At 35.0% G+C, this 16,913-nt stretch overlaps 1 protein-coding gene across 1 annotated transcript in view; it reads left to right on the forward strand.

Annotated features, from left to right (window-relative positions):
- Window positions 1–16,913, forward strand: part of Tex16 (testis expressed gene 16) — a 230,561-nt gene that overhangs the window by 32,093 nt on the left and 181,555 nt on the right. The window contains exons 3-4 of the mRNA XM_017318644.1: window positions 12,366–12,529; window positions 16,125–16,163. Coding sequence (XP_017174133.1) covers window positions 12,366–12,529; window positions 16,125–16,163 — 203 coding nt within the window. The remainder of the gene's footprint in view (window positions 1–12,365; window positions 12,530–16,124; window positions 16,164–16,913) is intronic.

Raw genomic sequence — 16,913 nt, forward strand, 5'->3', positions numbered from 1 at the left:
TAGCTTCTGTAGTCCACACTCTCACCTGTACAGACTAGTCTCAGAGGGATCTGGGAACCAAGATGGCTCCACCAAATCCTTCCTGGGCAGGGCGGACACCTCCCCTCTGGCAGGGAAGGTGCCCGGATGTCTGGAGCCCAAAACGGGTTCTGTCTCAGAAGCTGTCCTCTAGGGATTTTGGGGTTTCCACCGTCTCTTCACCCAGGTGACCAAGTGCTGGGGCTGACTGGAAGGGACATGTGACCCTGGTCAGCCCGGGTTTCCTGCTTTTCTAATGCTGTCTCAGGTCCCTCACGATTGGATTGGAACAGAAGTTGTGTTCCACTCACTGGTGGTTCTAAGATCGCGTGGAAAGTCCTCTAGGGGACCTTGGTGGTGTCCGCCGACTCCACACCCAAGGTGCCCAGGTGCTGGTGCTGACAGGAAGGGACTTGTCATTTGTTTCCTCTTTAAAGACTTTTATCTGTGTGATTTTATTTTCCCATATTTCTTAAAGGGATTTATTTGTTTCCTTTTTAAAGGACTCTATCATGCTTATAAAATTGGATTTAAGGTTCTTTTCTTCTGTTTCGGTTGTGTTAGAATATCCAAAGCTTGGAGAAGTGTGAAAGCTGTGCTTTGGAGATATCAAAAATTTCCCTGGCTTTTGTTGATTGTTTTTTTTTTTTCCAGGGCCTTTACCTATCTGAATAGTTTTATTCCTGGATGTTTTTGTTGTAGTAGGTATTGAAATGGGGTGAACCTTGATATTTCTGATGTGGCAGGCCTCTGATGGGTATTCTTGGGCTTCATTATAGTCCTTCAGGCTTGTATGGTTCAGGACTCTCAAGTCCAGTGAAGGTGTGTAGAGAGGTGGCAGGAGAATGGAGGTCTCCCTGGGCTAGCAGACTGCTCAGAGCATCTTGGGTTGGTTCAAAGGCCTCAGAGACCAGGAAAGATAATCTCTGATGGAGATAGGGAAGTTCACCTGTGTGGTTTGATGGAGGTAGAAGAGAAGTTGTGGGAGAATGGAGGTTCCCTCTGGGATGGCAGGCCGCTAAGGGCAGGTTTTTTTTTTTTTTTTTTTTTTGGCACAGAGGGTTGAGTCAGCAGGGAAGATTTGTGGGGGGAATGCAAGCAAATCTGTATGGTTCAGAAGTCTCAGGTATGATAGAGGTAAGAAGAGAGGTGGCAGGAGAGTGGAGTTCCCTCTGGGATAGTAGGCTGCTCCAATGCCGGCATCTTATGTGGAAAACTATTTCCATCATTGTCTGTTTTTTAAACTGTAATAATTATATTTTACTTTATTATTTATTATTTTATTACTTATTTTTTTAAAGCTTGAATGTGTTTGTGAAAATGAGAACACACACATACCATGCTACAAGTATGAGTATCAGGGAAATTTGATGTGCCAGTTCCTTCCTTACATTTTATTTCAGATAAGGTCTCTTGTTTACTCTGTGTATAGTTGGCACTGGCACTTTTCATGGTTCTTCTCTCTCCTCCTTTATCTCAGTAGGAGTATTTGAATCACATATCCATGCTATGGCATTCTATTTTTACATAGATTCTGGAGAGCTGAACATAGATATGCATTCTTACATACCGTCATTACTTTTCCCTTCTAGCCATCCTCGATCTCAAGGCTTTCCTTGAGCTCATGATCCCTAACAACCAACAAAAATTTGTTAATTAGTAATTGTCTATAATTCAGATTCTATAAATATGCATATCCCAATCTTTTTAACAGTGCATGTGATCTCAGTAGGTAAAACATACAAAGATGAAAATGGAGCTAGTTTCTAATGGCTTAAAGTTGTACATAAAATAAGTGGTTTGTCAGTGTAGAATTGTAGCTGAATAATATTAAAATATTGAGGAAAAAGCTTTTTCTGCAAATTGCTGCCAGCCTATCATGTACCCCTGTTAGAAATTATCTATCATCTATCTATCTATCTATCTATCTATCTATCTATCTATCTATCTATCTATCTATCTATCTCTATATCCTTGTCTGTCTGTCTGTCTGTCTATCTGTCTATCTATCTATCTATCTATCTATCTATCTATCTATCTATCTATCTATCTATCTATTTATCTATCTTCCTTTTAGCATTGCTAGGTCCCTTAGGAGTATTTTCTGGAGAATTAAATATGTCCTTAGATAAAGAAAAATGGCATATTTCCTTCAGAGAGAATACAGTTTCACATCAGGCCTCATTTCTTTGCAAGCTGAATATAGCTAGATTTTAGCCCCTGTTTTGTCTCTCAGTTAAACTCATGAGTTCTGAACATAAAAGAGTAAATATTCACATCTATTAAGCTTTTAGACTGCTGAGTGTTTAGACTAATGAAGGAAGCTTAGTTTGCCTTCTGTTTTAATCTTTACTAAGAAATTAAGGGAAAAGCAAAAATAATTGAAACAAAATAAAAAAAAAGTTACTTGGTTAATGATAGAAGCTCCAGGGTAAAGTGTGATTAGAATATTACCCATGCCAATGTATTAGAGCCAGGAATAAATTAAATCTGCTTATAAATTAGGCAGAAGTTAAAAAGTGTTGCTTTGTCACTTTTACAATGCTTAGAAAAAGAAATGATTTTGTTCTATTTTCTTTTTAAAGTGGTCAGAGGTTTATGGTTTAAAAGTACACATAAACATTTTAACAATTGAATTAATTTCAGCTATATAAAACCATAAAAATTTTCTCTTTTATGAGTTTATATAAACTGATGAATGGAAATTGAGGGTAAATGATTATTTAAGACATTGAAACGGGGATGATAGCTCTCTTTTTAAATGCTTTACTTTGTAGCCTGGCCACTGTATTGAGATTCTGCCAGAATTCATTGAGAGCATCTTGATAGTCATCTCAATTCTTCCTATGCCAATTCAGGAAAATATACTGAGTAATTTTATTGATTAATCCCTAGATTCCATACTGACAGTTGAATTGTCTGAAATCATTGGTTGAAGTGGCTCATAGCAGAAATAATATATGTAGTGTCAATTTCATATTGTCAGCTTAAGATCAATGAAACTCACCTGAATTAGTACATAAAGTTGTACTTCCATACTTGTAATGACATTCTGAAAGAATTATTGTAATTTACCTTCATAAGGTAAGCAGTCACTACTACTTTAGTTAGTGTCTAGTGTTTATCACACTGGCTTAAGATATTTATTCATTGTAAAAAATGAAAGATGTATATGAAATTGGTTTTATCTTCTGACCTTCATTAGGTAAATATGTCTCAATCATGCACAAATTTTGAAAGATCTATGGATTGCAAATATTTCAAGTTTGATCTGGGATGTGTCATCTGTTGATTTCTTATTTATTCTGTTAGATCATCCATGTGTATGCTAGCTTTCTTGAAACAGTTTTCCGTTTCTTAAGGATTATCCTTTGCTTTTTCTTCCATGTCTCACAGTACCTAAAACAACATGGTTGTTGCTAAGTCAATTTATGTAGAGTTTCTTATTAACAAAGGAAAACACATTTAAAGTGGTGGTAGAAAAATATTCTTTAATTTTAGATACTTTCATGACTTTTAGCTAGTTATTTTTGAGGCAGTTCTTATTTAATTTTCCAGAATACTCTGTAGATTATTATGAAGCACAGGCCTGTCATGAACTCATGATCCTACTGCCTCAGTTGCTGAGTTATAGTATTATGCCAGAACATCCAGTCTCTATGGGATTCTGATATAAGTTAAAGTTTGAGAATAACTGCATTAAGTTGTAACTGTAAGGTATAATATTGAAAACAGTACCAGCAAGTTGGTTCATTATAATACTACCAGTAATGACACACTCATGTGTGTATGTAGTGGTGTGTGTGTGTGTGTGTGTGTGTGTGTGTGTGTGTGTGTGATGTATGCATAGGTGCATGTATTTGTGATTGTATATGAACAGGCCTGAAGAAGCTATCAGTTGTCTTCTTCTATCTGTCCACCAGAGGCTTCCCATTTCTGTTAAGGTGGCTGGCCAACAAGTTCTTAGGATCCACAAGTCTCTACTACACAACATTTGGGTTAAAGGCATAGGCATAGATATTCCCTGAGTTTATTTCTGGAGATTTACAGTTAGAACATTTGTTTCACTGAACTATTTCCCTAGCCTATGTCACATACATTTTTAACGTTTTAACATTGAAAAGTACAAATTTACCACAGTGGAATTATCTAAAATGTTTATGAATCAAATAACATTTCTCAAGAGGAAAGTTATCTGATTAACATGGATATGACATACAATTCTTTTTTTGAGAGATTTTTCACAGACAATCGGAAATGTTGAGTTTGCCTGGTTCCTGTCCATAACATACCATCACTCTTGCCATCTAATTATGTGATAAGCAAAGAAAGTTACCCATGAACATTTTCATAAAACACAGGAGAAAGTTGAGGCTCCTTCTGGCATGGGTCACTGATTCAGTGATTCAATATTAATATGCACTCAATTTCCACCTATAGAAATGCTTACTGTGTTCTGTCTTCAACTCTAGGAGACAAGAAATTAAAAATGCATTAATGTATACCTTAATTTTAGCACATTTTTGATTAGTAGTAAAATAAGACATACCAGTAAACAAGTACATAAGCCATTTATAGTAAGTGAATAGCATTAGGGAAACACAAAAGAAGGAGTTTATTAATAAAAGTAGTAGGATCTTAACCTACTAGTGAGAAGATAGAGAAGCTTTCTAGAATGGTGAAAGAAGTAATAGAGTCATAGACATGGGAAAATTCAGGAATATTTGAGAATAGGGGATATTTGGGATATTTGGGACAGTTTGGCTTATTTGGGATATAATTTTTGGGTGGGAGGAGTTGTAAGTGGAACTAGATTATGAAAGAACTTTAGATCAAATACTACAAATTTAGTTAGTAGGAAGTAGAACACAGCCATTGAAATCTATTGAGTAGAAGGAGGTATGGGAGTAACACTTGCAGAATTATTAAGGAATTAGGTTTATTGTCTGCCAGGTATAGAGATAATAAATTAAACTGGTACAATATTTAAAGAGAAATGTTTACAAATACAAGGAGTAAAATAGAACTTTCTTTAAATGTAAACTTTCAGAAGTGTTCTATGGTTGAATTTTGAGAAATGGTATTATGGTAAGTTAATAATATCTAACACAGGAATGAGACAGAAAAGGACAGTTGTCATGTATTTGCCATCCATACCTCTGAACAGAACGTTTAGACAAAATTAGAATCTAGAAAGCAGCTTTCAGTAACAGAAGTACTTGGAGCAACTGTTGGAGTTATAGAAAATATTTTACAGATATTACAAATACATTGGCAAAATGATTTTCAGTAGTCTTTATAAAATGTCACATTTATTATGATGTTCTGTTTTTAAATAAATATATAGCACTTACATAGAAAATATTAACTTGTATATACTCAAGTACCTATGTCATTGAGTTATTTAACTTCTTTATTATGAGGACACATTCAATATTTTTTCTTCATTTAAATACTTAGTTCTATTATTGATGAGACATTTAATTTGTAACATCTACTTTATGGTTTACTAAATAAATTTCTTTTTTTTTGGTTGTAGCTTCTCTTTTTTCAATTTTTTAATTAGATATGTTCTTCATTTACATTTTAAATGCTATCCTGAAAGTCCCCTATACACTCGCCCCACCTGCTCCTCTAACTACCCACTCCCACTTCTTGGCCCTGGCGTTGCCCTGTACTAGGGCATATAAAGTTTGCAAGACCAAGGGGCGCCTCTCTTCCCAATGATGGCTGACTAGCCCATTTTCTGCTACATAAGCGCTAGAGACACGAGCTCTGGGGGTACTGGTTAGTTCATATTGTTCCACCTACAGGGTTGAAGACCCCTTCAGCTCCTTGGGTACTTTCTCTAACTCCTCCATTGGGGGCCCTGCGTTCCATCCAATAGATGACTGTGAACATCCACTTCTGTATTTACCAGGCACTGGCCTAGCCTCACAAGAGACAGCTATATCAGGGTCCTTTCTGCAAAATCTTGCTGGCATATGCAATAGTGTCTGCATTTGGTGGCTGATGATGGGATGGGTCCCCAGGTGGGGCAGTCTCTGGATAATCCATCCTTTTGTCTCAGCTCCAAACTTTGTCTCTATAACTCTTCCATGGGTATTTTGTTCTCTTTTCTAAGGAGGAATGAAGTATCCACGCATTGGTTTTCCTTCTTCTTGATTTTCTTGTGTTTTGCAAATTGTATCTTGGGTATTGCAAGTTTCTGGGCTAATATCCACTTATCAGTGAGTGCATATCAAGTGAGTTCTTTTGTGATTGGGTTAGCTCACTCAGGATGATATCCTCTAGATCCATCCATTTGCCTAAGAATTTCATAAAATTAATGTTTTTAATAGCTGAGTACTACTCCATTGTGTAAATGTACCACATTTTCTGTATCCATTCCTCTGTTAAGGGACATCTGGCTTCTTTCCAGATTCTGGCTATTATAAATAAGGCTAATATGAACATAGTGGAACATCTGTCCTTATTACCAGTTGGACTAAATAAATTTCTAATGATTCTAGAATTTTAGAGTTATTTAACTGATTCTCCCATTTTAGCAGCTGTTAATTACATGTCACTCTTCATTTAGGGACAGGACTCTGTCATTTATAGAAGACACTATTTTATAGGAAATGTCATGGTCCTCAAGGATCTTATAATGTAGAAGGCAGTATTTAATAGTAGATGTCCTGATAATTTAGCTCTCATCGTTGTTTTACCCCTTGTGCAATATTCCCTGAGCCTGTATGTAGGGACTGTACTGATGGATACCCCCCGCAATAAGAAATCCCCTGAATTTTGCACAGTTGTAGATCTCTGGGCTAGGCTCCTTATAGTACATAAAAGAGAATCAACCTTTTTGATAGGTGAGAGCTATGGTTATTTGTGGATACAAGGGGAGGTATTTAGAATGCAGGTGGGAATTTTACTGTTTTGGGAAAGTGATAGTAGTAGATTCTCCTTTAGGGTCTATGGATTCAACAGCCAAGGGTAGTTAGCTAAGTTTATAGTACCAGATATGATTTCTCTCCTGATGTACTGATCTTGTATCCAATTATATAGATGTTTACACTCCATTGCTTATGTTTTAGTGACTTAATATTTTAATAAGATTCTTGACTAAAATGCTGACGAACATGTAATTGTTGAAAATCAGTCAATAAAGAGACTTATAAACATATCTGATAATTTTTTGGCTTTCTACCCTTTTACAAAACACACATGTGCTTACCCTTATAAAACATATAAATGTAGTTTTGCTGCATATTATAAAACTATTGGTGATGTTTGCATCTATGACTATTGATCTCTTTCCTAGGTTTTCGAACTCCAGGGTTTTCTCTCTTTGTGATTTCTTTATTCTTTCTGTTTCCACTTTTAGATCTTGGATGTTTTTGTTTATTTCCTTCGCCTCTTTGATCGTGTTTGCCTGTAATACTTTAAGGGATTTTTGTGTTTCCTCTTTAAGGGCTTCTACCTGTTTACCTGTCTTGTCCTGTATTTCTTTAAGGGAGTTATTTACGTCCTTCTTAAAGTCCTCCATCATTGTCATGAGAAGTGATGTTATATCTGAATCTTGCTTTTCCAGTGTGATGGTGTATCCAGGACTTGGTATGGTGGGTGAATTGGGTTCTGATGATACCATATAGCCTTGAATTCTGTTTCTTTTGTTCTTAAGCTTGCCTCCCACCATCTAATTATCTCTAGTGCTCTCTGCCCTCACTATATCTGACTGGAGCCTGTCCTTCCTGTAATCCTGGTTGAGTCAGAACTCCTTAGCATCCAGCTGTCCCTGTGATCCTGAGATTCTGGGTGTGTCAGAGTTCCTGGGAGTCAAGCTGCCTCTGAGACCCTGAGATCCTGGTGTGACCAAAGTCCTGGGATCCTGGAATCCTGGTCATGCTAGAGTGCCTGGGGGCTGTGGGACTGGCTGCTGAGTTTGTGTCCAAGGTAGACCAGAGAGTAGACTGGAAGGAACCCGAGCCACTGGTTGGGTGGGGTTCCTGTGTCCTTGGATCCTGCTGGTCCCAGTTACTCCTGGTGGAGTTGGAACAGGCGTTGTGTTCTCCTCACCCCTGATCGTAAGATTCTGGGCAAGCTAGAGCGATGTAAACCATTTTTTACTGTGATAGATTTTACTACCTTTTCATATGTTCCCATTCCTAGGTATATAAAACTAAGTTATAAGTTCCTTAAGTGTAAATTTTGTTGTGCTTCTTCCTGTTCTCTATAATTTGTAGCAATACACATTTGTTTGATATGTAAACTAATTAAATTAAGGAATGATGAGTTACACAGATTGACTATGCTCTTTCCAAACATTCAAAGGTGTGGATACTTACCTGACTGAGAGTGTGATTTTCTTTCTTTTGTGTTTACACTTTGATTATGTTGCTGTTATTATTATTATTATTATTATTATTATTATTATTATTATTATTGTTTACACTCCAGATTTTATTCCCCTCTGGGTCCACGGTCTCACTGTTCGCCATCCCATACCTCCTCCTTGTCCCCTGTCTCCATGAGGATGTCTCTACTCCCCAACCCCACCAGACCATTAAACTCCCTGAAACCTCCATTCTGTTGGAGGGTTAGATGCATTTTCTCTGACTGAACCAGGACCTGGCAGTCCTCTGCTGTATATGTGTTGGGGTCCTCATATCAGCTGTTGTACACTGCTTGGTTGATGGTTCAGTGTCTTGAGAGATCTCAGGGGTCCAGGTTAATTGAGACTGCTGGTCCTCCTTCAAGGTTGCCCTCCTTCTCAGCTTCTTCCAGCTTTCCCATAATTCAACTACAGGGGTTAGCATCTTTTGTCTATTGGTTGGATGCAAATATCTGCACCTGATTTTTACAGGTGCTTGTTACGACTTTTGGAGGGCAGTCATGATCCGTCCCTTTTTGTGAGTGCTCCATTGCCTCAGTAATAATGTCAGGCCTTGGGACCTCCCCTTGAGCTGAATCCACTTTGGGTCTGTTGTTGGACCTTCTTTTCCTCAGGCTCCTCTTTATTTCCATTGCTGTAGCTCTTTCATACAGGATCAATTATGGGTCAGAGTTGTGACTGTGGGATTGCAACCCCATCCCTCACTTGATGTCCTGTCTTCTTGCTGGAGGTGGGCTCTATAAGTTTCCTCTTCCTACTGTTGTGCATTTCATCTAAGGTCCTTCCCTTTGAGGCCTGACAGTCTCTCACCTCCCAAGTCTCTGGTACATTTGGGAGGGTCCTCCCCCCAACTCCTATCTCCTGAGGTTGCCTGTTCCCATTCTTTTTGCTGGCCCATTCCATTCTTTCAGCTTTTTGATGTTTTTGAGTTCTGTGTATCTTCAGTATTATAAACCTTTTTTTTTTTTTTTTTTTTTTTTTTTTTTTTTTTTTTTTTGCTGATATCCACTTATTAGTGAGTACATACCATGTATGCCCTTTTGGGTCTGAGTTACCTCACTAAGGATGATATTTTCTAGTTCCATCTATTTATTTGCCTGCAAAACTCAGGATGTGATTTTCTTTCTATCTTCAAACATGGCATTCTACATTTTGTTTTGTGTCATGGAACGCATATATAAACTCAAAATATTTCAATTACAACAAGTATTATTGTATAGTGGTTAAGAGGATAAGATTAGGAGTCCAACTATTTTAGTTTATTTGGCCAGATATGAAAATTTATACCTGAAATCCCAGCCCATCTGAGATTTAGTTTGAAGGATCACGTTGAAAGTCATAGCAAAGCTACATACCAAATTCAAGGCCAGGCTAGGCTGTGTGAAATTTTTTCTCAAACTCATACAGAATAGCTAAAATACAGTCCACAGAACTCAAAAAGGTCACAAACTGAAGTGCCCAAGTGAGGATGCCTTAGTCCCACTTGAGAGAGAGAAGAAAGCTATCACAAATAGGGAGGGAGGGAGGGAGGGAGGGAGGGAGGGAGGGAGGGAGGGAGGGAGGGAGGAAGGGAGGGAAAGACCTGGGAGGGAATGTGGATAGGAGGGTAGTAGTCCAGGAGAGGGGAACCTGATCTGGTATTGGGTGATAGAAAAGGACTGAAGCCCTGAGGGCCAGCAGAAAGAATGTAAACAGGCAACCTTCAGAGATAGGAGGTTGGGGGGACCCTCCAGAATGCACTGGAGACCTGGGAGATGAGAAACTCTCAGGACTCAAAGGGAGGATCCTTAGATAAAATGCACAACAGTAGGGAGAGGGAACTTATAGAGCCCACCTCCAGCTGGAGGACAGGCCATCAAGTGAGGGATGGGTTTGCCATCCCACAGTCACAACTCTGACCCATAATTGTTCCTGTCCGAAAGAATAACAGGGATGGAAATGGAGAAGAACCTTAGGAAAAAAGGTCCAGTGACAGGCCCAAAGTGGGATCTAGCTCAAGGGGAAGTCCCAAGACCTGACAATATTACTGAGGCTGTGGATGCTCACAAAAAAGAATCTATCATGACTGCCCTCCAAAAGACCTGATGGCTTCAATGTTATAGTTTCTCATCAAGAATAAAGGAAAACAAAAATGATTCCAAATAAGATTTTAATGTTCTAGATCACTGGGCATAATTTCAATTTTATAAGAATAAGAATATTCATATTATATTGGACATGAATATGTATACTTTCAGTTTTTTTCTACAAAGTTGTTAACATCAAAATAACATTATTTTTTTTATCTTTTTATCATACTTAGTTACCATAATGAAATAAGCATTAGAAATCATTTATAACTTATGAAAAGGATTACAGTGATACTTTAGCTTTCAAAAGTTTTATAGCTCTTTCCTAATATTTCTAATTTGTTTTAGAAATTTATATACTATGTAGTCTTCCAAATCTAATGGCTAACTTTCATCCCTTAATAAAAGAAAATAAACTTATAAATAAGCTGAGATCAGTGACCTTCAACTTTAAGTGGTTATATTACACTTAACTGAGTAATGCTTCTTGTTATTTTCTAGTATAGAACAAAGAAGGTTTTTTTTTTTATAACATCAAGTACAAAGGTGGGAAAATGGACATCTGAATGTCCACCCTTAGGGATGTTGACTTTTGGAGCTGAATTGCATATACAACCATTACTAATTTTTGACTAGTCAAGAGTATTTCCTGAATATGCAGTAATAAGATTATAAAACTTGAAAATTAATAGAATTATAAAACTTCAAAATAAGAGAAATATATATATATTTAAAATATATATTGAAATTAAAAAATAGACTAAACTAATAGAGAGTATTAAGGTGGCGCCCTTCAGTAGTTAACAATGCAAACATGGTTTTAATTAGTATATTACTACAATAAAATACATATGTGAAAACTACTTAACAAGTTTTTTAAAGCAGTTAAATATTTTTCATAAAATCTTATTTATATTATCGATAGTAAATCACATAAAATATGAATGTAAACATTAGCCTGACCTAATTATTTTATAAGAAGCAAATAAATACTGTCAGTATTAATCATTGTGCATTATTAGTTCCTAGAATTCTAGCAATACTAATTTAAAGAAATGCTCAGCATTAAATTTCAAACACATTATAAGTTAATTTTGAAAATTTGCAAAATAATTTATTCTATTATATGGTTAAAATTCCTAATTCTATAGTTTACTTAGTCTTCTCATGTTTTCACCCACTCAGTTCAGCAACTTTACATATTCTGACATCTTAAGTTATTGCCTCCATCATATTCTACGTACTAGTCTTTATATATCATCGTATTGCTTCTGTTTACATTGTAGATTTACAAGACAGAGCACTTCACTAATTGTGTATAAGAAATTTTAGAATTTCTTCAGTATTATTATGAAGCAGTTTGTCTAAGATATATCCTTCTTAAATAATTTATTTTTATTAACTGTATTTTTCTTTTCTAAGACTCAAGATTTCATTTTTCTACTATTTTGAATAGATTAAATTTTATTTACCATATATTTGTGTTATCATATGGTATATAAATAGTCTATAACTGTAAAAGGTTAATAATGTTAATACATTGTAAAAATATATTTTATATTATTCCATGTATTAGTGGCCTCCCAATTAGTAACACATTTTATCTCACTTCAATTAAGTCTTATACATTATTTAATAGATTATGAATGTAACTGAATTTATAATCTGATTGTACTTACATATTTGAAAATTATTTTTTAAGTTAAGTTTTTTTATTTAAATATTTCTATAAGCAACTACAAAAATCTGACCCTTTTTTAACCTGTCAAACTAAAATTGCCATTGTTAGATTCTTGGAATGCAAAAAAAAGTGATTCACTCATAATGAAAACATATAATCAATTTATGTTAGTAGATTTGTTTACAAGGGTAAGCTTCCTACCTCTTTTCTTCCACAGATTTGGATTATAGTTTTCTTTCATATGGAGAAATTTTTGAAAGTGCAGAAATCAACGGAGAAAGGTTATTAAACATCACCAGGAAGCAACTTATTGATCTCGGGATAGTCCGCACTGACCATCAGGATATACTCCTACAAGCAGTTGCTCGTATTCGTAAAAAGGTGAGTTGTGGGTTGTTTTGTTCTTTCTGTTTTATTTGTCTTTCCACTTAACAAAAGATGTGTTGAAGCAAGGAATATGTTTGTTTTCTACATGGTCTAAAATAAATCTTCATTTTGTTCCTTTCTAGTTTTAAGTTTTGATTGCTATGTTCTCTGACTGTTTAAGTAGTGACAGTTTTCTTTCTGTATTTGACTTATGGTTCTGTTTTAAGTAATTGCTACTTTCTTATTTTTTTTAAATTGTGCATATATAAGTAATGCAACCTGATTATATCAATCTCTTGCTTCCTTCCTCCATCTCCTTCCACCCGTCCACCAAAGTATCTTCCATCTCGTCCAACTTCATATTTTTTTATGTATATAGCGAACAAATTCTAGTTATTTCTGACCATACACACATGTGTGTTGAGTTATCCACTGTAGCCTAAACAACCAACTAATGGCCACATGCTCCAAAAGAAAAGTGACTCTCCATTCCTTACCATCCATCAAGTGTCATTAGCTCCTCCATTAGGAATATCATACTAGGAACCCATTGGCTATCTATGCTTAGTTCTTAATATTTTAGGTATCTTTTTCAGGTAACAATTAGCTGATGTGAATTTATATATGAATCATCCATATCATATCTAGAGACCAGTTTTTCATATCATTTCTCTATTTCCTGGCTTTTATATTTTTTCTGTCTTTGGACATATTCTCAGAACCCTGAGAGCAGGTTAATTTAAATGTTCCATCTTGTCTGAGAGTTTCTTAATTTTATTACATTAAATTACTTATTTATTCACATTTAATCCTGGTCACTGCCCCGACCCAGTCCTCCCTCATACTATTGAGTTAATGATGATTACATGTTATGTAATTAAAATTTAATTCCTCTGAAAAGTTACACAAGAGTGTATGTTAATAGCATTGTAAGTATGAATATGGCTCTATGACAAGGTTTTAGAGGAGAAGTGAAGTTTCTTTTTATGTAATGGAAAAAGTAGGATAAAGTATCTCCCTGTATTACAGATCACCATAATTACTACCACTGGAATTTAGAAAATTTGTGTCACTTTTGCAAAATTAGTAATTGATCATAAGTTTCTAATAAAAGTAATTCTTGGTATATAATCAATAAGAAATGTTCTTCAATGCCAGAAAAAATAGAAGAAATGATGAAAATCATATTGCAAGACACCCACATTGTAATGGAAAATAGTTGAATTTTCTATTATTGCATATTAATGTATTTCTATATTCATTTCTGAATCTATCTACAAATGTAGTAATGCCCAAATATGAAACAGACAGAATACATCACTTTTTGTTTGTCATAAGGTATGAGTTACTATTTTTGTGTAAGATTTTTATATTGTTGAAAAATTCTTGAAAATATAAAAATAGAGGAATTCGTTACTTCCATTATGCCAGTATTAGCCAGCTTTGTATGATGCTTCATATATTTGAAAGTTTTTAGTAAAACATTAGACATTTTAAAATCCATTTTGGAATATTACTCATCTTGAATTAGTAGGTAAAAGGATGAAAAACTTTCTTCATTTACTTTCATGGTAGATCTATTTCATAAAGCACACTAAAAATTTCCTGTTCAATCAATCAGAGAAGAAGTATTTTCAGATACTGAGTCTATTCTTTTCCACTCAGCACTGTGAAATGTGGAGATTACTGCACAGTGTTCTTTAAAACATACTTCGTTCCCTAACTCCCAAGTTGCTATGACAAATGGTTAAAAATTTTAACTATGTTAGAAGAATGCAATGTGATTTAGATGATGACAAAGCAGATGGTTTACTGCTCAGCAAGTGGAAGGAAGGAAAGATTAGTAACTGACTTGGTCTTAAGATTCAAGTTCATTCAAGTTCATTAAGTTCATTTCAATGAGCTTAGCTTTGAAATTTTTCTAATAATACAGTTAAAAATATTTTTCATATCAAGCTTGTATACCTTTCCTATCATATGCATAGCCTTCATTGAAATGCCATTTGATCCTTTTAGTTTCTCAGTACAGTGAAGTTGGATTTCAATAGCTTCAAAAATATTTCATAGAAACACCCCCTAATGTTATTTTTTAGTGAGTATCCCATACCAATATATTAATGAATGAATAATTTTGAGATGCAAACATTACAATGAGTGAAACATCTCTAGGTGTAATAGGAAGAAATAGCTACTGATGAAAATAAAGTTATTAAAATTACTTAGCATACATAGTCTTACTGTGCCTGCTTTGGTACTATAGAAATGACTAATTTCATGTTATAAAACATTACTCATTTTTATTCTTTGTAATTATATTGAAATATTTAAATTTTTATTCAAATATTTAATATTTTTGCTTCCGAGTACTTAAACCTCTCTCAAAGCAACTTTCATTCTTTTTCTTCCTTCTTAAAATTAGTATATAATAGTTACACAAAATGATCAATTTCAACATAAAATTTTCACATATGCATGCTATATATCTTGGTCATATTTATTTTCATATGTTATTGTTGTGTCTTAGTACCATTTTATCTTTGTGATGAACCTTCTTTTTCCTATCCTAGTCTTTAACATTCTACAAGAAAAGAAATTCTGAAACATTATACAACCTTGGAATCTAAATTACTCTTTATTTTGGCCTTTATTCTAAATCTAATTTTTCTAGTTCTATAAATAGAAATTAAACTCTAATGTAAAGACCAAAGATGTATGATAGCCAAAGCTAAGTTTTGAATACATAAATATTTGAATAAATATCTGGTTCCAAGTAGAAGATTGTATTGAAAACAAAGAAAATATATTGCTATCCTACTAGGTGATTTATCACTCATGCAGCCTATAGAGTAGAAACTTCCAAATTGATTTATAGCTATTTAAATTCCAGAATTGATGGCTGGTTAATTTTATAGACTCTGAGGTAAGTTACAGTTGTGATGGGGGACTTGAACTATTTGGACAGCTGCTGGAAATGTCATTCTATTAATAGCAAGATATGTGCTTGACTATGCCTACCATTCCCTTCTTTCAGTACTACTTGCTAACTATAAGATGACATAGTCAGTTTCCCAAAGCTTCCTGTTACTTACTGTTTTTCTTGTATTTGGACCAGAAACACAATCATAATGGTTTTCTTTTCTGAGAGATAAGATTATCAAAGGTTCAAGTCTCCAGACTCAGGTGAATTTTATCTCTGGCTATGGGAGTGGGAACTAAAAACATATACATGACATCTCAGGAGCAGGAGTGGTAAACTGTTTAAACAGAAGACGCTTCAAAAGCTGGGGCTGGAATTTTGTCAATTAATAATATTTTACAATTTTTCTTTGAATGTAAAACTTTTCATGTTTAAAAATGCTGATTGAACATGAACATAGACTCAGTTGTTGGTGATTACATGTATATATGTATATATACATGTTATATATATATATATGTGTGTGTGTGTGTGTGTGTGTGTGTGTGTGTGTGTGTAGAATAGAATTAGAACTGAAATAGACTGTCACATTTCATGTTACTTTTATTGTTAACCTCTTTTAAAATTTTATTTGTTATTCTTGTGTTTGTTTTCTTAATAAGTTGTCTTGTTTCCCCTTCCCCACACCTTTAGGGTAAAGCTGAAGAGCAAGCTATGCGCAGAGAAGACCAGGTAAGGAAGCAATGGTGACAACTATAAAAGCAAGTCTATTCAAATCTATTGGTGTGAAGTAAAATAATTTTTTACAATATTAAGGATTAATTATAATGGTATGGATATAATTTGCCTTGTAATTTCATGGCTAAAATATAGCTAATAAGATGTTTCAGGGTCTTTAATATTAACAGCTGCTTATAATGTGGAAAAAAATGTGAGTCTAATTGGATCTTTTCAGTATGTCAGATAACCATACGGGAAACATCTGGATGACTAGGTGGTTCATGTTGCATGAATACTAGTTAATCCTGTCTCTGTAAAAGTTCTAGCACATCATCTGTTTTGGTCCTGGGATTTTGTATGTCCTGGCAGTTGAGTATATTGTTCTTTCCTCCTTCTTTGTCTCTCTCTATCTCTCTCTGGTGTGTGTGTGTGTGTGTGTGTGTGTGTGTGTGTGTGTGTGTGTGTGTGTGTGTGATGCATATGTGCATGTATAAGGGAGGGAGGGAGGAGGGGGAGAGAGGGTTCTTTGACATCTAAGGCAGAAAAACTTCAGCAAAGGCTTCTAGTAAAAGTGAGCAGTGCCAAAATGCTGACTGTTGTTCCCAAGTGACAAACATTTACTAAGTGCAACTTTTGTTTTAATGAATGCCTTTCTTGGGTGTGTCTTAATCTCAGATGTTGTGGACCTTTAATTTTATTGTACATTTGTATGTGTGTTTTTCAAACATTTATTTTCTCAGAAAGGGTTCCTACAATGGAAGT

Source organism: Mus musculus, chromosome X (assembly GCF_000001635.26).
Source record: "Mus musculus strain C57BL/6J chromosome X, GRCm38.p6 C57BL/6J".
Lineage (NCBI taxonomy): Eukaryota > Metazoa > Chordata > Mammalia > Rodentia > Muridae > Mus > Mus musculus.